This window comes from Etheostoma cragini, chromosome 22 (genome assembly GCF_013103735.1).
Source record: "Etheostoma cragini isolate CJK2018 chromosome 22, CSU_Ecrag_1.0, whole genome shotgun sequence".
Classification (NCBI taxonomy): domain Eukaryota; kingdom Metazoa; phylum Chordata; class Actinopteri; order Perciformes; family Percidae; genus Etheostoma; species Etheostoma cragini.
This window is the reverse complement of record NC_048428.1, coordinates 19,694,700-19,719,506: the sequence shown is the minus strand read 5'-3', so window position 1 is coordinate 19,719,506 and position 24,807 is coordinate 19,694,700. Positions and strand designations below refer to the sequence as shown.

Genomic DNA, 24,807 nt, shown 5'->3' with positions numbered 1-24,807 from the left:
TCAGAATGCATGGTTTTGCTAAATTTTATGGTGCATACTTCTCAGGGATTTGTGGAATTGTATATGAAAGTGCCATATGAAACAATTATGCAATCATACAATCAATTATATTTTTCTATTTCCGAGGAAAGCAAAAGATTATTTTGGCCCTTGAAATAATGTCTCCAAAATCCTTTTAACGGTTCTCTGATGAAGTTGTGTTGGAGCATGTGGACATACGCTTTCCTTTTTCGAAGAATCAAAAGCCCCAAATTGTTCGCAAAATTGGCGTCTTAACTACCTTTGCTTCATCTTGGGCAAGGCTAGACAAGCAATTCAACTTTCTGAATCTTCAGACTATTTTTCCTGAATACCACTGTTCCCCTTAGTCCGTCTTAGTCCCTCCCACCGAGGAGGTGTGGGAGAGACGCGATGAAATCATGGGAGGAGAGAGGCAACGAGCAAATGTGTTTTAGAGGAATGAGATGTCTTTTCCTCTGAAACGTTACATGAATTCATCAGCTGTATGGGCGGAGTTAGCAACTCCTTCAGCTGCACGGCTTCAGGAAAGACAACTCTCGAGTTTCCTCGGCTATAGCTCCTCGATGATGGCTCCTTTATGCTCTTCCTCGGGGTAGAAGTAAGAGCACTATATATTCAAACCCCAATCCCTCTTTTTAAGTAAGGCTTGCAGGTGATCTAATTGGTGCATCTCTGTCAGTCAGCATACTTCTTACAACATAGTCCTTATGAGTGAAATAAGCTCTTGGTTAAATCTCCTCCTTGAGTGTTGTTACAGAGATCCATTCAACACTGTAATGAGTTCACTAAAGATTTACATATGGCAGACTATTGTTTTAGAGCTTTTTTGACATCCCAGATTTTGACCTTTAACCCGTAAAAAGAGAGGTGGAAATGACATCATGATTCTCAAATGCAATAATTCACACTGTTTCTTCATTTTAAAGCTGTCCGGGTAATTCTAACGTTTTTTTTGGCATGGGTGAAGGGTTTTAAAACCCTTAATTTCTAGTTTAAATGATACATCTATGCAACATTTAGTCTGCAGCTCACACAGTTCTGAGCTGCTGCCCACCCTTTGAGCCACAATGTATTTTTTTTTTTTCTCTTTCCAATTGGGACGGTCAGGGAAGGTAGTAAATAGGATAGGGATAATGTATCGCTTCCTGATCACTATCTTATATAATCACGTGTAAAGAGAGAAAGAGAGGAGCCAAGGAGGAGAGGGAGATAATGGAAAGAGAGGTAAGGGGGAGGCCGGTCCGAGCCTGATAGCCATTGATTGATCTGGAAACCAACCAATCGGGAGCCTTCCTCGGCCTGAGCCGCCGCAGTACCCGGGCGGGATTGGAGGATGCTTTGGAGGAGAGATGCGCACACATTCAGCGGCTCGGCTCGCTCGTCCCGGCGCCCGCACACACGGAGAGAGGGAGAGTCTCGGCTCTCCGCAAGTCGTGCAGTCAAGCTCTGCCCTGGAGAAGGATGGCAGCGTTACTTTGCAACTGAAGGAGAGATGGAGGGAAAGTATAATGAGGGACAAACCACAACACCTTATTTTTGGCGTTAATCAGCTGCAGTGTGTGTTAAGAGGAGTTCACGCGGACAGGTAAGAGAGAGAAATAAGTTTGTCTGGCTTTGGACTGCTATGTGTATAAGAGTGTTAAGTTTTGCGTTTGCACCTGTGCGCGTGACAGAGGCGCGGGCGTGTGTCCCCGCCTATACTGTGTTGTGGTTGACAGAGCTGGCAGATGAACAGGGGTCTTGTGCGTGAGAGCATGTGTGCGCGCTCGAAAGCGGTGAGTTTGACTGTGCGCCCATTTGTAATTGTGCCCCGTCAAATTAGGCAATAATAGATAGAAGCAGACAGGCGACAAGGAGCAGAGGAGTGCGCACTTTCTTTCACTCATTTTGTCGGATGTAATGAGTGGATTTGGCTCACGCTGCGCGCCTCCGTCTTTCCTCCTGGGGTGTTGTTGCACCCAGCGCCTCGGTGGAGTTATGAGTGATAGACAGGCTGCTATGACAGAGTGGGAGTTGGAGGCTATCCGATACCTTTGATGCGTGTGCCGCACCAGTGTAGCCAGACTGAAATTTACGCGCACTGCAGGAAACAAGAGTCCACTTTGACTGCAGACTCTCTCTCTCTCTCTCTCTCTCTCTCTAGAAGTCGAGCTTTCTCTCTTCGCACCAGATCAAATCTCTCTGTAGAGGGAGATGCTTTGAGTTGAAAGCCTCAGTCATCTGAATGCTTTGACAGTCGTGTGTGTAGAAAGATGCGTGAGCCAAGTGCCAGATGCTTAGCTGTCCCTTTTAATGTTGCACTGATTGGCTTTTGGTGAGCACAGAGGGATTTTTTTTTTTTGCAAGGTGATCACCTCTCTGGTGCGTTTGCAAATGTTTAGGAAAAAGATGGCAAGTGCCAAGTCATTCAGTAGCATGTTGTTGTGTGGAGGGAAAAGAAGCTGTGGATGATATGTTTTTCCCATGATAGCTCCCATAACTAGAGGAATCATTTGGCTGCGATGGGCTCTGACATTGATGCAGACAAAGTGGAAATGTTATTTACATGTATGATCAGAAACACTGAGCCGAAGTAGAAGTTTAAATGATTTTATTTTCTTGGGGCATTTGTAGCAGTTCATGTTTAGTCATGCAACTACAAGGCTGTAATACATTGTTACATTCATTCAACACTGTTATTTATCTTTCAGATAATTGGTTTAATTGCTGTGTCAATACCTTGTCTGAAATTAGTAAAAAAAAGAAGTCAATTCAATGTAGAATGTAGAAATGCAGAATCCACTGACAATAATGTAAACAGCAAAACAATACACAGATTTCAAAAGCTTTTATTCTGCAAATGTTTGCATTTTTGCTTGATAAATGTCTTAAAAAATATTCAGTTGTTAGTAACTGGTGATTTTGCAACAGAATGACATGCTGTGTGTAAAATCACATAGGCCTGTGTAGCATGTGCTAAAAGGAGTCAGCCTTAGGCAACCAGCTGAACATCCATCCTTACACTGGTAGTCCCACGTAAAGCCATTACCACCCAGCTTTCCCACATTGGAAATGTGCAAAATTGGAAGATGTAACACCTGCAATACATAATTACTGACCTACACTTTAAATTAACCATTACAGCTGCTAACACATTTACAGAGGTGAGTGAATGCCGTGTGTGCTTTGGAAGCAGTCTGACAATCATCACTTCGGAAGGTGTTGTTAAAGCCAACAAGGCAGCTCGATGAGTTCCAAAGAAGCCTAATAGTTTGTGCCTGAATTTGAAATTCAGTGCTCATAAAATGTCATCTTTATTTAAAAATCTAATTTAAAATTCGTATTAGATTCCATCATATAATAAGCAAATATAAACCCCCACTGACGATAGGTTTACTGGCCTATTTTTAATGTAGTTACTAAGGTAGCCATCCACAGATACAGTTCATCCCAAAGGATTGACTGTTCCACATGTGTGTTAAACATGAAAACATGATATGTAAAATCAAAGCAACAATTATTAAGCTATTTATGTAGCTTAGTATGCAATGCAGCCCTAAAAGGCTTCCCCCAAAAGTTATTGTAGGACCAGATTAATATGCAACTGCATTTTCTACAATATATGTAGTAGGGGGTCCCTGATCCGTCTCTCTTTCAGTTAAGGGGTCCTTGGCTTAAAAACATTGAAGAACCCGGATTTAACCTATGGGATGTTTTGATTCTTGCATTAGTGACTTGTAGGCTATCTCACTAGAACATCCCACTATACACAGGTCAGCACCTGCCTGAAAGCAATCCAGAGCAAACTACAAATGTTCTAAAAGGACGAAGGTGGCCCCTCTACCCTTTATTAAAAACTCTTTGTTGATATAATCGTATGTGTGTTTCCCGAGCCTGTGGATGTTTACTTTTTTTGAAAAGGGCACTGAGCTAATTACACCATCATTAATCGAACTGAAGACAGCAACTCAGGAAAATGCCAGTTTCACCTACAAACAGACTCCAGTGTTTAACTATGTGTTGTCAATAACATGATAACTGCATTAAGGCCAAAGCGTACGTGTCATTTCAATCCCTCATTTGACGCCAGTTACACAAACCCTACCCTGAAGTGTTAAGACAACTTAACACTTGATAATTGTGCAATTATCAAGTTGCTTATTTGCAGCCATCTTAAACTGTGTGTATTGCATTGCATGGGGGCAAGTTGCAACACCATGAAAAACTTATTTGTCAATCTTTGCTCAATTTTAGATCACATGTTAACAATCATTGTGAAAACTAGGGCTGCAACTAGGATTTTCATTGTTGATTAATCTTAATATTTGGTCTATAAAATGTCACAAAATGGTGAAAAGTGTTGATCGGTATTTTCCAAAGCCTAAGATAACTTCCTCAAATGTCTTGTTTTGTCCATAACTCAAGGATATTCAGTTAACTGTCATAGAGGAGTGAAGAAACTTAAAAATAATAAGCGGTAATCAGATAATTTTGTATTATTTGTCATTAAAAAACGATTCAAACCGATTAATCAAAGATATCAAAACAGTTGTCGATTAATTAACTAGTTGACAACTAATCAATTCATCTTTGCAGCTCTAGTGAAAACCTCTACATAGTCACATACAGCTACTGTTATGCTGATTGGCTAATGTTGGAAAGGTTTTGATCAGAGTTTGCTGACTTGGTTATCTGGGACTAAAACGGACACAGGTTCATGTTAACATTGAACACTCCACCAATTTTACAAAGACCAGGTTCTGTGTGGAGCGTGGAGTTTAGCTTGATACAGACTAGGGTTTAAATAGCAAGGCATCTGCAATGTTAATTTCCTGGAGCACCCCTGAAAGTAACACATTCTCTAAATCGTGCCAAATCAATGTTAAAAGAAAGAGAGATGCATCAAGAAGTCATGGTCCATGCAGAAATGATTCATTCCAGGTTGCTACAGTGTGATGGCCACCATAGTGTTTTCAATCATATCACTAGCAGACTAGACAGGAAAAAGAACAGTGGATTATTGTGCCAACAGTGCGGTCGGAGGGCCATTCAAAAGATGAATCATGCTTTTCTCCAAACATTAACAGTCTCTTCATAGATAGCAAATAAAGAGTCGTTGTTCATTGCGTCTGTCTGCCAACCCAGACTGGCAATGTCAGGGTTTTTGGCAAGTAAGAAATATTACTTTGAAAAGGCAAGTGTTGATCAGTCTTGTCAGTCATGTCATCATCTTTTAAACCCAGGATGCAACAAGGTAAACTAATCCCCTGCTTTTAGTGTTGCAGTGTGATGTTATTTTGTGGTTTAAAAGATAAATGATGAATCCATTTTGTTATCCAACTTCTTATCAGACATGCTTTCCAGATGGGAATGTTTATACACACACGCACGCACGCATGCACACGCACACGCACACGCAAATATGAGTTCTCACATTGAGCATTAAACATGCACAAAATATTGTATTTTAGATCTCCGCAGGAGTTGTTTGGTATAAATTTAAGAAGAGACGAAAGCCTAGCTTGAGCACGGCTGATTGAGGGGGAAAAAAGGTCGCCAAGTTGTGAAGTTATTTAGTCTTTTCTATGGTTGTTTTTGCACAATGTGAGCTGTGATTCTCTCAGATTTCAACTTTCATCTATCTGTGTTGCTGGTTCAATCTACAGTAAAACAGCTTCTCAGACAATATATGACTATCGGTGTTAACGAGACATTGAATTAAACAGTATTCATCAATTGTATCCTGAAAGCAAAGCATAATTTATCTCACATCTCTTAGGGAATAGTGTAAATGGATACAAACTGCTGTGCCTTTGCCATTTAAGACATTGAGATTCAATGGTATTGACGTTTAAGTCCAATTTTCTGCTATCCTTTATGATAGTCTCCTGTGTGCACCTTTTATATGTTCCACAGGACTGGATGTCCAGTTAAACTGATTCCACTAAAGATTTTCAGTGACATTATTGTTTTGAGTGAAGTCTCTACATTAATGACAATGTGGAAAATCCTGTCTGCTACTGCAATGCTCTGTTATCCAATTATAAACTAAGTGGACTTGTCACTATTATATTCATCCAAAAAGAAATCATCAACAGCTATTCTGGTTGTCGAAAACTTTCTTTCACAGTTCAAATGAAAGACTCAATGCTCAGCTGTTTGCTCTGTATTAAGCTCCCTGTTGGGAATGCTTTACTGGTGCCACTCAGTCCCATCCTGTTGAATAAATGCCCATATTTTAGCAAAAAGGGGTTGACTTTCCACATTAAGATTCACAGTGTAAAACTGACAAGTGAAATCTTTGTTCATAGGACCATCAGTGGCCCAACTTACAGACCATGTGCTTCTAGAGGCTTAAATAGGCCTCAGACAAACACCAATTGCCAATCAAGGAGAAGGTGTTTTCCATAAACTCATCAGCTAGGTAGATGTGGCCAAAAGACCTACATGGTAATCATGCAGAGAGTGAAAACACATTGGAGGCATTTGGCTTTGAGGAAAACAGAGAGTTCTTTTCTTGATGGAAGCCAAACATTGACACCTGGCTCATTAACACCATTAGGAGAGGAAAAAACAGCCTAACCTGGATGTCTAACTCGCCATTTTCTGGCCCGTTGTTTTTTTGATTTACTTCCCTTTTGTTATTGTGGGACACAGAGCAGACTGCATCATGCTGACATTATTGCACTATGGGTTTCTTGGTATGGGTGAAAGCAACATTAGAATGATTCATCTTCTGCTCACACTGTCAGTGACGAATGGGCAGCAAAGCGTTTCCTTAAAAAACACTCAGCACTGTGAGTTGAAGTCTGAGTTTGATCATGGCAGAGCATATTTATATATACAGCATATTTATTTATATATATATATATATATATATATATATATATATATATATATATATATATATATATATATATATATATATATATATATACAGTATTTATATATTTTAAGACCATGGCATAAGGAAAAATGATAGCTCTCTCACATTGTCTACATTAAATGAACTAATAGTGAATAGGTCATGAGCTTACTATTTTTGCGGCTTGCCTTTTCATGATAGGAAATTTAGTATATATATAAATATCAATATTTGTTATCCATGCTAAGTCAATGCTTAAAAAAATAAATGTGTGCTTCTCTTAACTTCCTGAAGTTAACATTTATCCAGCCATTCATTTCTTTTACAAAAACATTGTCTTACACGTCAAAGTCTGCAAGACAGCACTGTTTCAGGAAGCAGAAGGTCTTTGTGTTGAGTGCCATCAGGCAGTGTGAGTTACGTTTACGTAATAAGTGAGAAATTATAACCTACAATCAGTTTTTCCAGAATTTTGATTAAAATGTAACAGCAGCAAAAGCTTCCACGTGTGATGTAGCAACAACAAACGTGTGACGTAAAAGAGAAAGGAAACGCAGCTGCAGCGAGATGTAGATGAGAATTTTTTGTCTGTATTTGTCCACTGTTTCATGGGAAGAATGTCTTTGAAAACCATAAAACTAATTGTATTGCCAACATGCTGAATAAATAGTTAATGTACTATTCAGGGATCGGGTTACCAACTCCCATTTGCGAGTGTTTGCTCGGAGACTTTCCTTTTTTTTTTTTAAATAGCTCTTTAAAATGAACTGTCATTATGTAATCACCGTGCGTTTCTGCCTGGAAACCTGGGGGCTGCCTCCCAGGATTTTATTTTGTTCTCAGGTTGGAGGGTATGCCTTGCGGTTACATTCGGTAGGTTTCTGCTTCTTCAAGGAAAAGCCTGTGTTTTACTCACCTGGGCACATCCTTAATCTAACTTATCCCCCTCTAGATTTACATTCTAAGCTCTAGGCATTTCACTAACACATTTATACTCAACAGTTTACACAAAATAAACTGGTAGACTTTTGGCATCTTGCTCAGGGAGATTAGCTAGTGAAAATGTTCAGTGTTTTCTCTATAATTGTAAAGGCCGACAGTGTCTTGCCAGGCCAAAAACAACGCCAAATATCCATAGTGGTTCCCCTATATTCATTCTGCAGCCGCGCTGAACTGTGACATGGACTGCAGCGATGCGCTGCCGGGAGTCACTGAATGAGACATCTGTCTGTGGTTTGTTCAGGTCTGTAACAGCAGGACAGTCAAATGTGTTATCTAAACTACCAAAGTCAGTTAAACAGGTGAAATTAAGCATTGCATTAGTTCATCCAGGACACCTAAGTCATATGCCCACTAATTGAATCATCATTCCCACCAATCACAACCAATCACAACCATTTTTCAAGGCCAGTGCTATTCCAATGCTGCTTCATAACACTGCAGCTGGCAAAGCTAGCCTCCACCACCCCAACCTGTATCTTCCTGGTTTAGAGTGTCATCATAAGATGTTTTAAGGTCTTGGATTGGGCCTACTCTTGTGTACGTAGTGGGGGGGGGGTTCAGGTTCATGCTTCCTGTTTCAGCATGCTGCTTGGCTGATCCCAGGAGCAACATTAGAACAGGGCTCTCATCGCTAAGTCTAACTGTATTTCCATTTGTTGCAATAAATGGTTGAATCTATGACGAGAGTGTTCCTGACTGAAATGACAATAACGTTGTCAGTAACTTCAGCCTGCTGGTAATGTCGCATTGTCAGACCCATCTCCACACCACTGACTGATTTGGTGGTTTTACTTGAGCTACACCTGAGAATATGCAGTCAAAACAGATCTGTGATGCTGTTTTGCCCTTGTTGTTTCCCTTCAGGTTTGCTGGAAGTGATATATTGGAGCGTTTAATGTGGAGTGTGCACTGTGCCGGATGCGTTAGTGTCTCAATAATAGTGCTGCACAATAAATCGTTGTTTTTTAATATTAACTTCCACAATACACACATTGCAAAAGCCTGCAACATATCGCAAAGTCACTCAAAGACCTTTAATGTTAGTTGAAAGAAAATTTCAGTAATATCTTTTAAATGTAACTGTCATTCTTTTTTTTAGTGGTGGGCCTTTTTTATTTAAATCACTGTTAGATTTGTTCAATGAAAGTATGCTGAATGTGATTTACTTTCATTTGTTTTAAATTCAACAAACAACGTGTTGTGTTTTAGCAGAATACAAAAAGAAGTAGAAATGCAGAACCAAGTACATTTGGATATCTGTTTATTTATCGCAAGCAATGTCGTTTTTGCGATATTCAACAACGGTATTGCATATCACATATTTTCCACATATCACGCAGCCCTACTCAACACATGCTAAATTATATTAGGTTTAGTGATATCATTTTGGGTTAATTTAACTCTAGTAACAAGCCGAGACAAACGATGAAATTACCAACCGGAAGCAATCTGTCTGCAGTAGCCAAGCGAGCAGCAACACCGCAGGGCTAGCAACTCATAGTAGCTTATCCCTAGCCTAGCATTTGCTAGCTTGGGAGTTTAAAGCTAGGTCTGGGAATAAAAAACAAAACAAAAACACAACAACATTTCATACAAATAAGTTGTATAATGTCAGCACTGCCAAGATGCCAACAGCAGGCCGGCACGCTATGAGCCTCATTTTGGCTCTTCAGAAACCAATGGGTGACGTCAGACAATTGGTGCATAGTTTTATACACTCTTATGGAAAATAACAGGCGTAACAAGTGAACAAGCTTTAAAAGTGACAAATGTGGATTTTGAAATATATATATATATATATATATATATATATATATATATATATATATATATATATATATAAGTGTAAAAACAGAATTTAGTGCAGTGGTATTAGCATACCATCCCCATCCGCCAGGCTAAAGCAGTCAACCCAGTGGAAATACTGATATTGAGGTGACAGGCCAGTTTACACTAGTTTTACCCCAATATGTTAAAGAAAAGTTACCCATTGTTTGCAAAATATTTAATATTAATAATAATTTGTCTGTGGAGAAAATGATATCACATTTCCCTTTTTCGAACCAAGTGGGTTGTGTAAAACGATTTTTATGTGAATGTGTTGTTCATATTTTACGCACAGTATTGCAGAATATTTCCTTTTTTTAAAGTATTTTATGATTATTTACTTAATCATGAGGAAAGGTTAGATATGAAAGGGGACAGAGAAGGGGAAGACATGGAGGAATAGCACCTGAAAATAAAGCTTTCGGTGGACTATGGACTCTAAGTTAAAAACCATGTAGTACCGTGACGGAAAGGGAAGGCCCGGCACGTCAGTTAGTCATGGGTGTCACAGTGCAATGGGAATCCCTGATGTGTGGCGCTGGTAAAACATTAGTGTGCTGTACGCCTGTCAGACCTGCTCACCCGTCAGGGAAACGCTGAGATGTTTAAATGTGAGGGAGCTGTTAATTGGACCAACACTTAATGAGAGTGAGATGGAGAGTGGGAAGAGATGGACATGGCGTCCCCACAGATTCCCAGATCTGAGGTGGATAAGACCAGCTGCGGGGAAGGGGGCTGTCAGCCAGCGTGAAGAAGACAACTGGAATTTAAATTCTACTTGATGCAATAGTTAACCTAGATATATTCATGAAGGTTAAAATATAACGCCATCTCATACATGTGGGCGGTGTGTATAACAATAGACGCAAACACAGTCAAAAAGTAGTTCCCTTTTTTCATTGTTTTCTATTTTGAGCTAGGAATGCACGCCCTTGCTTTTCTTTTGATACATTTACACACTATTTCGAAAGTAATGGAAAATATTGCCTAATTTATCAAACTGTCAGTCAACACTGATGATACTAGGTCGCAGCCATTGCAGTGTCAGTAGTGTGTAAGCCAATTTTCTTTGAACTGTCTCCAGCTCAGTGATTGAACCATTCACTTTGTAGCAACATCTGCCTGCTTCCTCGCCGAAAGGACTGTGCATGTGAGCTAGGGCACTGTTGCCAAACTGTCTAAGCATGTGTCAGACAGCTATCCATGTATTGAAATGAATCTCAACGGACCCTAAACAAGTTGACCAGCCTGTGCCAGGCGCCCAATTATCAGAACTAGTGTTAATTAACTAGTGAACTAATTCTTTTGCTTAAAGCTTATTGCTTTTAATCACCCACAAGTGTTGAAAAAGTGACTAAATGTTAATATCAATTCACCAATAAAAAAAGTGAATATAGGGTTATGTGTTCAGTCCGATCAAGAAATGACAATGACTTGCATATGCTAAAGCACACTGAGCAAAAATGAAACGTACCTTTCAAATCGTCCAGCTGTCAATAACACAGTGAATAAAAAAACGAACAAAAAAACAAGAGTCAGAATCAAGGAAACCCCACCGGTGACTTAGATAAATGGTAATACGTTGTGAGAGAATCATAATCTTAATTCTACTAAAGGAAGTCTTAATTCCCATGTAGCCTATAAATGTGCTCTTTTTCCACGTTTTCTTTCTTTTTTTTCTTTTTTATAGTGCTGTAGATTCAGCTTTTAAAAGCATTTGTAATGATGGAAAAGAAAAAGAAAATTCAAGGGTGACAACACTGTACAACCTCCTCACACAAACCTCCAACTCTGCAGTCATCGCCAACTTATTCTTTATTTGGACTATGAGGTGGCATATTTGTCTGTTGTAACTCCTAACACCCCCCCCCCCCCCCCCCCCCCCCCCCCAATAAGTCTCTGTGGGCACTTGAAAAGCAGTCTGGCAAGCATCTGCAAAACCCCCAAATCTCTTGCACTTCATCCTCTCACGAGGGAATTTACCTGGCAGCGAGAAAGCAAGCTTATCTGTGTATGAAATGCTAATGTGAATAGCCTCAGCTCTACTTTGTGGATGAGAACACACCTTGCTCTCTCCTTGTTGTAAAACCCACCTGCTCTGTGTGTTTTAGCATGTGTGAAATGGTGCAACCTGCCAAACTCTGGTAGCCTCTGCCTGAATTCAGTCTTCTCAGACACGAAGAGAACCAAGTGCTGGAGGTGAAATGAATATTTTTCCATTCCGAATCTACTCGTGTCTTTTTCTCTAGTTCTGTTTGGCAGAGGATGACTTAAATCCCAACCAGGTGGTGCTGAAACGAATAGCCAATGTATGGTTTAGTCCGTTTAGGAAATATTTATCAAGACCTGTTAGAACAGATTAATCATCCAAGTCATTTATCAAGCCGATATGCTAAGCAATTAATCATTGTTTTAGGAGAAATCAATCGTCAACAGATAAATCAATAAATAATGATTATTGATGAGTTGGAAAAATTGCCAGGTTGCTGTATCTTATGTGCATTATGCTGATGAACCCTTGTCTGGATATTGTGCCGCAGTGAGAGAAGAGCGAAATGATGATGATGATGAAGTTGAAAAACTGTGTTGGTTTTTTTCCCTTGCAGTGGCCAGCAGATGGGTGCTGTCTGCTCCATCCTGGCACTCCCGCTGTATGATTAGATCCCAAGAATCCAGCCATTAAACACACAACAGATGGGACATTTCCCATCTTGCACCCAGCTATCATTAAGCAGCCACACAACATATAGGGTAGTTGACAAGTACATGCATGTTTTTTTTTATTTGACACCAAGAAAAAACACAGAGAAAGAACTCCTCCTTTTGTGGATATAATGAAGGTTGTTTAACTTGGCATGTAAACATGAGGAGTTGAAACCATCAGAGGGTTCCGGCTCTCATATCGCCAACCTTTGCCTTGCCGAGCTGTGTGAGGAGCAGTGCGTTTGGATTTGAGGTAATCAAAGCTGAGGGTTAGGGCAGATGGTGTTTGGATGGTAGTGTACTGGAAGGACAAGTTGCTGTTGACTTTGGGAGACATAGTGGGAGGGGGTGACTGACACACCATCCAGCCCACATGACTCAGTGGGAGTCATTACTGCAATGGGCCTAATTACCTTCAGGCCTAATCTGTGTTTAAAAACCAGCTGCTTATTGCTTTTAATTACCCACAAGTGTTGGAAAAAAGATTGAAAGGCAAGGTTGGAGCATTTGTTTGTTTTGTTTTCTACATTTGTATGCACATGAGGGAGAGAAGAGACCGGAACTGTTTGAATACTTTAAATTTTTAAGTTTCAGAAGGCTAATTGTAGCATAAGTGTAGTACTGTATTTTCTGGACGGTCCTTGTATTATGCAGCATTGTTGTGTTTGTTAAAAAAAATATATATTAAAATGTTACTCAACAGTTGTACTGTCTGCAGCCTGAAAAGTAGTTTACTCTTAGTATTATCCCTTTAGGCAAGAAAAAAAGACAGTTGATTCTCAGATCTTGAGATCTCGGTTTGACAAGAAGACAAGTCAGGTGAAGTATTATAGAGCTGGATCATGATCAATATTAGATTATTTTAAGGTTGTCTTTTGACGACTATGCTTGGCTTATGCAATGTGGTCAAAGCTCTATTCTTACAGGTGTTGGTAAATGTGCTCAAATTAACTTGCAGAAGGAAATATCAATCATTCGCTTGTGGAAATGTCAAACTGGCCAAATTTCCATTACAAGCAAGTATTCTGGTGAAAATGCGAGCAATATTTTTGGGGCTTATTGGAAGCAGGAAGGTTGGGAAAACTGTGGCCAGGCCATGTGGGCTGCTCGTCTAAATCTCTGTACATCTTTCTGGCTCAGCAAATACTAAGGTGGGAAGAGAAAGTGTGATATTCCAGACAGCTTACATCTGTTATGTGGCTGTGTGGACAAAACTGTCATCACATCAATAGTTAAAACACAGCTGGGAAAAAACAACTGAATGAAAAAGAATCTTGAAACAACTAAAACATGTATTTCACAAACCCTAAACTAGACCAACAGTTGAAAGGTTTTCACTTGTTGAAGAGTTTTTGTTGAACGAAACCCACTAGAACAACTCTTTCCACCAAGTTTTCCTTTGTGTTTTCCAGTATGATGACATTGTGGAAATACTACAGTCTGCTTGGCTGAATCGTGGGCACAATCTCTCCAACCTATTTGTCTGCTCCAATTTCGTGGACACCCCAGGGTGTGCCGCACATTCAGAGGATTGCCCTGCTTGTGAAGCTGATCGTACTAATCTGCTTCCTTTCACAAACAATGAGCTGGGTCAAATCATCCAATAGACTCAGGGCAAAAGGCTTTATATTTTTAGAACAGGTTGAGATCAATCAAATGTTTTTTTGGTAGTTCACACACACGTAGCGTTATCACTAGGGTTGGGCATTGTTAGGATTTAAACAATTCTGATTCCAATTACGATTCTTCCTTTCTATTGCGGTTCTTTGAGGGGTGGACTTGAAACGGGTCACATGCTTATTTCACAAATTAAGTGTGTATTTGGTTTGCAGTTTTACTGGGCTTTTTCAACATAAAATTAAGCTACACCAGAGCGCTTACTGTGCTACAGAAACCAAAACCTGCTCATGTTAAATCTGGAAACCGATGATCGAATATGAAACCAAATTGTCAAAACAAATCCAATAAAGAAACTATTCCAATGGAATCGTAGTTTTAGAGGGATTCCAGGTAGGAATTGGTTCTTGATGCCCAATCCTAGTTATCTCTTGTTATTGACTCTGAACATAGTTTTATACAGCATTTAGCTCAAATGATCCGTGATGCATGCAGTCGATGAAGGATTATATTCACACTTCACACAGCACTTGAGGTTTATATGAGCTTTTATATGTAATGGACTGTATAATAGTAATACACGTTTTGATGCTACAAAGAGGCAAACAGAGATGGAGATTTTGATTAATATGGTCCTAACATGAACTAGAAATAGAAAAAGTTCTAAACATAACATAACATTACATAAAATCTAAATGTTTGTAGAAATGCAATGCTATCAGGGTTGCAGTTGGATGAAGTGAAACATTTTCAGATAAATACAGACAGTAATTCTGTCAACAACAATGGATGCTGTAAAACAAGGCACCAAGACATCACTTAGAAACAGGAAACTGATTTTTCTTTGCTGGCAAGGGACCAAAATACATTTATCAAAATGACTTCAAAGTCCTGGTTTAGGTCAATGTAGAATGTTGGAATTCTTTTACACAGAAACAAAAAGAGATTCTAAACAATAGAAGTAAGGAAAAACTTTATAGACAAACACATTCGTGACTATAAAGTTTGTGTGAACACTAGTGCCTCTCTTCAGACTCATTTTATGACTCTGTCTTGTAAAACATAGCTGTATCTAGTGCAATTTCCAGTTGAACCCAAGAGCAGTTGCCTCTGCAGTTACTGTAAACTTGCATGACTCTTAACTTAACACCATTCCTTCTAGGAGTTAGTTATATGGATGAAATCCGCTTAAGGCATGTCTCATTTTATATTAAGAGGTTTATTCTTTAGTCTAATCCTGAAACACACCTTGAAATGTAAGTGATCTTCATCGCATTGATGCAGAAATCATATCAAAATCGATTGTTACCATAACAATCGTGCTCAGTGATTTGCAACATTATAATAACAAAATGCATCTAGAAATAGTAAAAGATGATTGCAGTAGAAAGAAAACAAAAAAGAAATAGGCCTATGCTTCAATATGAGTGTTGTTTAATCACCCAACCTCCGTGTGAATTGTTGTAAATGTACTGTATTTATATAGCGCTTTTCTAGTCTTAACAACTACTCAAAGTGCTTTTACATCATACACACACATTCATACACTTTGCCTTGTACCTGCCGTACAAGGTGCCACCTGATCATCAGACAAACACTCACACACATATAAACTCCGGTGCGCAGCATCGGGGGCAACTCGGGGTTTAGTGTCTTGCCCAGGGACACTTCGACATGGGACTACAGGGCCGGGGATTGAACCACCAACCTTCCAATTAGCAGGCAACCGCCCGTACTCTAATCATTGTGCAAAAAGTATAGTTCTGGTCTGATGCAAGGCCCATTCAGTACTTTCCATATGCGTTATATCATAAAAGAATGGAATAACAGGATATCCACTGGGAACATGATTACTAAGAGGTCAGTTTGACTTGGATAAGCCAGTCCTTAAAAAACAATGAATCATTTCCCATAATTTATTTTTAAAGATTTGTGTTGCAATAACAAGGGCTTTATGTGACTTTTGAGAGAGGATAGCTTCAGGCAGGTGGGATTTGATGATTTATTGCTCTTACATGTTTATAATAACTTGTATGTTGCACTTTTGGGGCAGTTGCTCTGCAGACTTAGGTTTTTTGATTCAGGTTTATTTGCACAAAAGACAACTGACACCATCAAATGAAAATATTGCTTTTCAAGTCTTCCTTACACTATGAATAAAAAAGGAGCAAATAAAATGAAGCTAAATCAAACAATACAAAACTTGTAATAAAATGTTGCACCAACTCATCTCTGCCTCCTTGAATAATTTTTCAACTTGGGGACCTCCAACAACAATAGCCTCCACTGTTTCATCCAGACAAATTTACATTGTCTAACGATTAGGGATCGACCAAGTATTGGCCTGGCCAATTATCTGGGCTTATATTTAGCAATTTGCAGATTATGTATACTGTATCTTTGCTTTATTCCACCGATGACGGATACAGTTAATTAATAAAAAAAGTCTGCTTAATGTCCGCTTCAGTCTGCAACTCTTGCAAACTTGAAATACTTCAGGAAGTTTAAGTTTTATTAAAAAATTGCTTTAAACAAACTGAAAAATATAGTCAAATTTAGTTGCCTTTCCTTGTTACAGTACAGTCTGCATAAAGCTACATGCTATAAGGTAAAAAAAAAAAAATGTATTAACGGTTTCAGATCAGATGCTAGAGCACACATTGCATCTATTGGTGCATATGGTGTTCTTAAGCTTGCCATCCAATACAGCATGTTCATAGAGAGCTCCTGATTCAGCAGAAACAACAAAGATCAAAAATAAATTCAGACCTCAGGAACACTTCCCAGCTGTGTTCCTGAGGATTTCACAGGAGCACATTGTACTGTGTCACTAATTTTCTCCTGTGCTGTTTGTGTCTACCTGTGCTTACTTTAACAATTTTGTTTGTTTAGCACAGTGTAACATAGCCGGAGAGTATAGAGGCAACTCCCAGGCCCTTTAAATGGGGAGAAAATGTTTGTAGTTATTCCTTTTTCAGGTGAGGTGAAAAGTCAAGAGTCTCTTTCAGTGTTGTCTCTTTCTGACTGAGGATAGAATAGTAGTTCAGTGATATGTGTTTGGACCGGCCCCAGTCTTCTTGACACCGGCAGAAGGCTGATGCTGTGAAATCGAATGCAGTGGGTGAGCTCCCAGCAGGAGCCCTAAAACATTTGCTATTAGAGGCAGGTGACAGGGGCCTGTACTCCCTCTCTGCCAGACTGAGTTTAGGTCTCTCTCTGCTGCTCTCTCAACATCTCCTCCTCTCTGGCTGTCTTTCATTTCACTTCATCTTTCTGCTTTTTTAAGCATTTTGTCACCTGCAGTGTCATCAGTGGCCGGGGCAACATAAGCTGTTGGCTGTACTCCAGCTAAGGTCTTACTCAATTTAGTTATTATTGTGACCACTTCATGCCATGTTATTTTAGTTTCCATAAATAAGGGAAGAGAAAGAGTTTTTCCTTCTGCTTATAGTGTCCTAGCCACAGGTTATACAGTCCACCAGTAAGAAAATAAAGTATGAAAAGGTTCAACGGGGGTTACAAAAGAGAGCAGGAGAGGGTACAACGCTGGAAATGGTTCTCAGGAAAATTTAACAAAGGCTGGTCATAGGTTTTTTTGTTCAAGAACACATATAGATGTGATAAATCAATGTAACCTTTCTCAGGAATATTAAATGATTCAGTACAAAGAAAAAACGTTGCAAGGTTTATTGGATATCCGTGTCAACTGAGCAGTGGGTACTGGGAAACAAATGATCCAGCAACTATAGAGTGGAAGTCTTGAGTACAGGGTTGGATCTGATTAACATTTTCATCATTGATAGAAGTTATTTTTGAGGATTTGATAAATCATTCAGTGAACGTATTTGAGATTTAAAATTGCACATCCCACAAATAGTTATAATGAAACAGAGAAAAGTTAGTCCGTCTCCAACTATACTTTCTAATTTCCCTACTCCGTCTGTGACTCTCAGTACTAAGCACCTATTGAAGATGTAGACCTTTGAAAATGGGTCACACATATGTAATTTCAGTTTTTACAACAGCTGGGCACTGTAGTTTTTAGCATATGGTGCTCAAGCAGCAGTTAAAAGTGCATTTGTTGTAAACTATTATTTGTACAGCAGATAAATAGACATTTGGTGCTCTAACAAGTGTTTCCAGCAGCAGAATGGTTCATGTGGGAAAGTAAACTACAGGCCCGTATTGTAGCATGTCATCTAGTCAACGATTTATCCCGATAACAAAACCAGATCAAAACAGAATTGCATGTGCATGACAGTGATAACAATCACTTGTGCGTGCATCCGGCCAAAATCTCTGTGGGTGCCACTGTGCATAACCCATCTTGTTAAACGCTGCACATGTATAAACATGCCATGGGCAGAAGGCTGCACAAACAATATCATCATCATAAACAGGGGGACATTATTTCCATTAAGAGAGCCAGATGCTGCTGATTTCCTGGCTCCCTGAAATGTTTTTTTTATTGTGTGCTTAAAATAAGCATGATAATAAGACCATTAAAAGACTGATTGAAGAGAGCCCCAGGAGGTGCAAGTGAAACCACTGGAAAATATATTCTCGTTCTGAAACGGAGTCTGACTCACTCAGGTGCCCACGATAGTCTCACCGATGCTATGACTATGTAGGGAGATTTGCCAGAATGTGGTTAGATCATGACATTGTTGAATCCCACTGAACTAGTAAACACAAACTTAAATTCTCATATTTTCCAAAGAACTCAGTTTTCCTTGCAGGGCTTGGTATAATTTTCTCAGTTATTGCAAGAGAGCAGGAGAAGCCGGATTTGGGCGTAGCTCTACCTATGCAGATGAGAATCTTTTCCCAGATTACACGTGTTTAGAGTGTGTTGCTGAGTATTTATCGCCAGCTGCTTGAATCTAAGTCGATGTGGAACAGCTTGCCTTTGCTTTCACTGCCTGGGCTGGCAGTAGGAATTACCCGTTACAACCACCGCACCTAGTCAACATCGCCCACAACTATAGTTGGGCTGCGTAATTTGCATGTCGAGAGGTTTTGAAACATGGGGATTAGTCAGGGGTTCTAAGCCAATCTTAATCCAAATATGTGTAAAAATATTTATATTTATAAAAAAATACATAATTCACTGTTTCCTCCAAAGTATGTGACAACTGTAAGTTGCATTAATGTCTCGTTTTAGCGTTTTTCTCTAATAGAGTCACATTCATTGTATGAGATGGAGCGCAGCAGCCTTTGAAGTCTGTCAGTTTCTATATCCTATTAAATATCAAATACATGTGTTCGTCCTCCCGATAATCCCCCCAAAGCTGCTATTCAACTTGAGCACTTATTTTTAAAGACTAGTTATTTCAAAATAAAAATGTGCCTGCCTCTATTGGAATTTAACATAGGGGTGTCTATACTCATGCCCCCTGTATTTTAAGGAAGAACATTTAGTTATTTACAATACATTATTCATTCACAAAGAAAAGAATGGATTTTCCTAAATTGTTTAAATTAAGGCATTAAGATCAATTTCATATACATATATACAGTGAGGAAAATAAGTGTTTGAACACCCTGCTAGTTTGCAAGTTCTCCCACTTGGAAATCATGGAGGGGTCTGAAATTGTCATCGTGGGTGCATGTCCACTGTGAGGGACATAATCTACAATCATACAAATAAATAGTTAAAAAATCATACATTGTTTTTCCTGGATTTTTTATTTAGATTTTGTCTCTCACAGTGGACATGCACCTATGATGACAATTTAAGACCCCTCCATGATTTCAAATTGGGAGAACTTGTAAAATAGCAGGGTGTTCAAATACTTATTTTCCTCACTGTATATACACACACACATTACATATATGTAATGTATATACACACAGTATGTATATACATACATACAGACATACATGGGAAAACTAACTACATTTACATAATGTGAATAATGTTTAATAGGAAATTGTTTTTGAATCGAAAATCGATATTGAATCGAATTGTTAGCCTAAAAATTGGAATCAAATCAAATTGTGACATTTTCTGAACAGTACACCCCTAATGATTATCATTATTATTCATTAGAAAAACTTAATTTTACTTTGTCGAGATGGTTTTAAATTGTTGACTCACAGATCCCTCAGTTAACATGTTTCTCTTGTTTATGCAGAAAGTTAGGTTTCATTATGAAGGGGTGGCATTTTACTGTTTTTGTGTCAACTTGGTGGGAAAACTATGTTTCTGAGAAATACATTGGGGACATTTTTCTTTGTTTTACCGAAACAGATTGGCTGGCATCATTTGTTTACCTCATGGCATACTAAAACACTGCCTGAAGTGACCATAACCCTGTGTGACTGTCTCATGTTGCATTCTTTTCTGGACTTAATGTTAGTCAAAGACGAGAGTATTATCCCAACAGTGATCCAAATCCTTTCCAAGTCCAAATCCTGTGTTCTTCCTTCACCTTATTTATTGAGGATGTTTTGGATGCTTTGTAGCTGAATGGCCATCGCAGACAATATGAGCACGACTTCTGTGGAGGCTCTGGCAGAGCTTACCTACGTAAGTGGCCTGGTGTTTATATTTGGGTACTGGTGTGTGTGTTGAGCCAGCTTGTGTGTGTGTGTGTGTGTGTGTGGAGTGGAGTGTGCGGTAGAGGGACAAGTGAGAGAGTGGCAGTGATTAGCTTCGGAGCGAGTAGTGTCTCTAGAGTCATAGTGTGAGAAACAAAGTGTCTCCCCTGTTCTTTCTGACCACGGTGAGACATCTGCAGCAGGAGAAGTTAACCCTCTCCTTGATCTCATGTTTATGGAGAAGGAGAACCAGGAGATGAGTCGGGGGAAATGTAACGCTAACAAGCCACGGCTGAGAGACATGCGTCTCCGCAACGTGTAGTTGCATTTTTCGAGAGCTGCACGTCAGGCGTAGACGCAGATGGTCTGCGGGGGTACGTCGTCTATTCGCCCAAGCAGAAGACGGCCTTTACATATTTTAAAAACTTGTTCTACAGCTGTTACTGTGTCAGACCATTTTGACAAGTTGACATATACACTTTAAATATATGTGGTTGATTTGTCAAAGGAAACCCAACTTCTCCAACATTTTCCATTTATTATTTAATTTCCTTTATCAGTGGCAGGGATATCTCCATTTAGTTTTAAACATATGATTTCATTAGTTTAGGAGGCTGAACTCTCAATGTTAAAATCTACTATATGTTGCTAGTAAAATAGTTTGGCCCAGGGTCAATTTAAAGTTCCAATTTCGATGATCTCCATTTTCCTTCTCTTATGATGAAATGCAGTAATTGGTGTGTTTTTCAACAACAAAAAAATCAATCAATATTTTCAAGACTAGTACTTCAAGGTATGGCTTGGCAATATATTGATGTTGTATCAATATCGCGATATGAGACTAGATATTGGATATATCATAATATTCTAATATACGTGTTGGCTTTAACTGTTTTTACAGGCTGCATTGCAGTAAAATTATGTTGTTTTTCTGAATTTAAAAGACTCTTCTAACTGTTATATTATTTACCTTCACCCACTCAGTCATTAAAACATTTCAACAGAATATTTATAAAAAAATCTCATTGTGTAAATAACATTTTGTTAAAGCAACAATAGTCAACCATACAATATCGTTGCAATATCGACATCAAGGTATTTGATCAAAAATATTGTGACATTAGATTTTCTCTCGTCCAGCCCTACTTCATAAGGTCCCTAAGGTTCATGATTTTTTTGAAGTGTTAACAATGGACAGTGCTGCTGCCTCTGGGTACGTTTGGCTATATAGATTATGCCACAGAAAAATTAAGAAAAAGTGGTGGCAGTTCAGTGTTTATCACACTTAGTTTTCTTTAGAATAAACTTTGCAGAGTTAGTCTTAGTTTTAAGAATATGGCTCAAGGAAAGGCAATTCAGTGAGCTTTCAATCCTTTCTTGAAAAGAGATCTTCATTTAGTTGGCTCAGAAAAAGTAAAGATCTCATTCATCTCATTCACTACTTTAATGAGATTCTGAAATGATTATTACATCTCTAGTTGTCACACCAAAGGGCATCTCAGAACAGCAAGGTGAAATGATGCAATCTCCTTTCATCAAAAAAAAAAAAAAGAGTTACTAGTGAGGACCGATTTCATGCTTCAGCAGCACATAAATAATACATCTAACTTTAAACTCCAACCCAAGACCAGACACCTCTCCATCAGACCTCCTCTCTTTAAAGACTACAGAGTTGCACACACAGGTCTAAAGCAGAGCTTCACTTGAATAATCAGTAACATAGACATCCAACAAAGCTTGCAGTTGTTGTTTTACCACTTTAACGTCGTCTTCAATATAGAGTTATTGATTTTGAAAAACAGTTTCCTTCTTTTTCTTACATTCCAATCCACTGCCTTTTAAAAATCACCCTCTTGAGTCTGAGTGGCTTGATGTCTGTCCTTATAATAGTCAATGTATTTCTATTATTCACTGTGCTGAGGCGCACAGTGAGATTCAGAGTATGCCTCGGTTGTGTTAAAACAACTCAAACCTTTTTTTTGGGGATGTTTTTTTTTTTTTAATAAGGCCAACTCATCCTTTGAGTCACATGGCTCTGATCCATGACCTCACAGGGCCGTATCGGTCACCACGCAGCGCTCTGACCTTATAGGCATGGACATCCTTTTAATAGCACTGTGACTCCTCAAGTCTAAACTTGTTATTATCATCTGCATAATGGCTGGAGTACTACACTAGTTGTTGCCAGGGAGTTTGAACTGCATATACTCTTTTGTAAGGATGTATGCCTTGCATTTTAATTGGAGGGTATTAGTGGACATTTAGCTTCTAATATCCATCAAATTCATCTCTAACTCTGTGTTTCTCTTTCCCCTCCTCTCTCTCTCCCAGGATATCCAGAATGGCTGTCAGGATTAAACTCTGCACTTGGTAGAACAACCCAGAAGTGCACGACCGTTTGCACAGCATCTCACAGCCTGGAAAATTCCAGAATGTAAATGTATTTTGCTTGTTTTTTTTTCACTCCATCAAACCTTCCGCTTTGGGCCATGAACCCTAGAGGATCTACCGGGACCGCTATTTCCTTAGTTTGGATATAGATTCCTCTTTTGCTTTGACTATTGCACAGGCCTGGAGCGGTGGCAAGTTGTGGCGGCGGCGGTGGTGGGAGGACCTTACCACCTTGGAACACGGGGATAACTTTTACAAAAGCACGCGCCACCATGAGGATATCCACCGCCTCCTGTCTCTGTCCCTTTCTGGTCTGCCTCTGTTTCATCCAGAGGTGCTACGGGGCGAGCCACCACGTCCCCGCCAAAGTGCTCTCCAGGAATCAGACCAAACTGGCCAACGGGGAGACGGAGGTGCACCACAGGCCCAAGCGTGGCTGGATCTGGAACCAGTTCTTTGTTTTAGAAGAACACTTGGGACCAGATGCACAGTATGTGGGAAAGGTAGGATGTTTTATTCAACTGTACAAAAGAAAGAAATCTTTTGATCCCAGGGAACTTGCTTTTTTACAGCTTACTTGGCATTTTTCTCTCCCCTTGTTGTTTATTGAGAAATGGGTTACAGCAGGAGCAAGCTGTTCAATTGAGGTAGATCACCACACTGGCATTGTACACGCTCTTTTTTTAATCTTCTGATGTGGAAATTCAGGGCTCGTTTGTTGGAAGGTGTGTTTTTTTTTTTTTTTTTTGTCTTTACAATGTTGGACCGAATACCTGTCATGATAATGTCCAAAGAATATATTATTCTTTGTATTCAGGGAGTCCCTCTCAGCATGTCTCCCACTCGGGGAAGCCAGCTTTGAAAGAGTGGATTAAGTTTGAAGGTGAGAATAGCCCTCTACATCAAGCTGTCTTTGAACTGAAATATCAGATTGGGTGTCTCTGTGGGAAATGAACCCAAATTTGATCTTTTATTGGGAAATGAACCACCACAGTAAGAAGTAGGACATTAGTGCAATGGGGTTATAGTAAGCCAGGGTGCCTCATAGGCATAAGGTAATTTCAAAGTAACGGATGTCCCTTAAAGTGGAAAAGATATTGGTGGGTATTTCTTTCTATGCCTTAGCGTAGGGTATGATGTATCCCTGTTGTTGGTGGTGTTTTTTCTGTTAGTTCCACAATAAGCCATAGGGAGCTGGTTAAGTCCTCTGCTTGCAGATTGCCTGTCCTTATCTCCTGAAATGTTAAAATGTGTTTCTCCGCTGCAGTGATCATTATTCCAGGCACTCAGGCACAAACTAATCCCCTCAACTGCACTCTGAGAGAAAGAGAATGAGAAAGTCACAACGCTCCTCTGACTGCACATATGTCTGTATTTCAACAGTAGAAAATAGGGATGACATGCTTGGAAAAAAAATGTTTGACAGGGGAAAACAACAACAGTAAATATAACTTTTTGCCTCAATTGTCTGTTCATTGAATAAACCTGGGCGTTTTAATAACAATCGTCCTCGTGAAGCCCACAAAGCAGAAGAAAGGTTATTTATTGGTGAAACATATTTTTGCTAATGTTATTTGACGCGTGAATGACCCATACAATCCCCCAGTGCCAACAAAAACATTCCCACAGCATTTATGTATTAGACAATAACAAAGATATTTTGCAGCATATTCAAAGCGTCAGTTTGTCGATGGATGAACTGCACGGAAACATGGTTAATCATTTAGTTGTTAAATCTTTCCACTGCTGGGAGGTTCCTGATTGTTTGGTTTTCTGGCTGGTTGGCTGATGTGCTAGTTCTACAGTACTCCTACCTTAAGGGTGTTGTTTTTGTCTGTGTGTGTGTGTGTGTGTGTGTG

The 24,807-nt window shown here is 39.3% G+C and overlaps 1 protein-coding gene across 2 annotated transcripts in view; it reads left to right on the top strand.

Annotated features, from left to right (window-relative positions):
- Positions 1-1,364: 1,364 nt before the first annotated feature.
- The window catches only part of LOC117938005 (cadherin-18), an 84,237-nt gene continuing 60,794 nt past the window's right edge, over positions 1,365-24,807 (top strand). Inside the window, exons 1-2 of one of the 2 annotated variants that reach the window (XM_034862314.1) lie at positions 1,365-1,606; positions 22,889-23,451. In XM_034862314.1, the coding sequence (XP_034718205.1) occupies positions 23,221-23,451 (231 nt within the window). In that variant the 5' untranslated portion in view covers positions 1,365-1,606; positions 22,889-23,220. Of the gene's footprint in view, positions 1,607-22,888; positions 23,452-24,807 lie in introns of those variants that run through there. The other variant, XM_034862315.1, reaches the window with a different exon arrangement.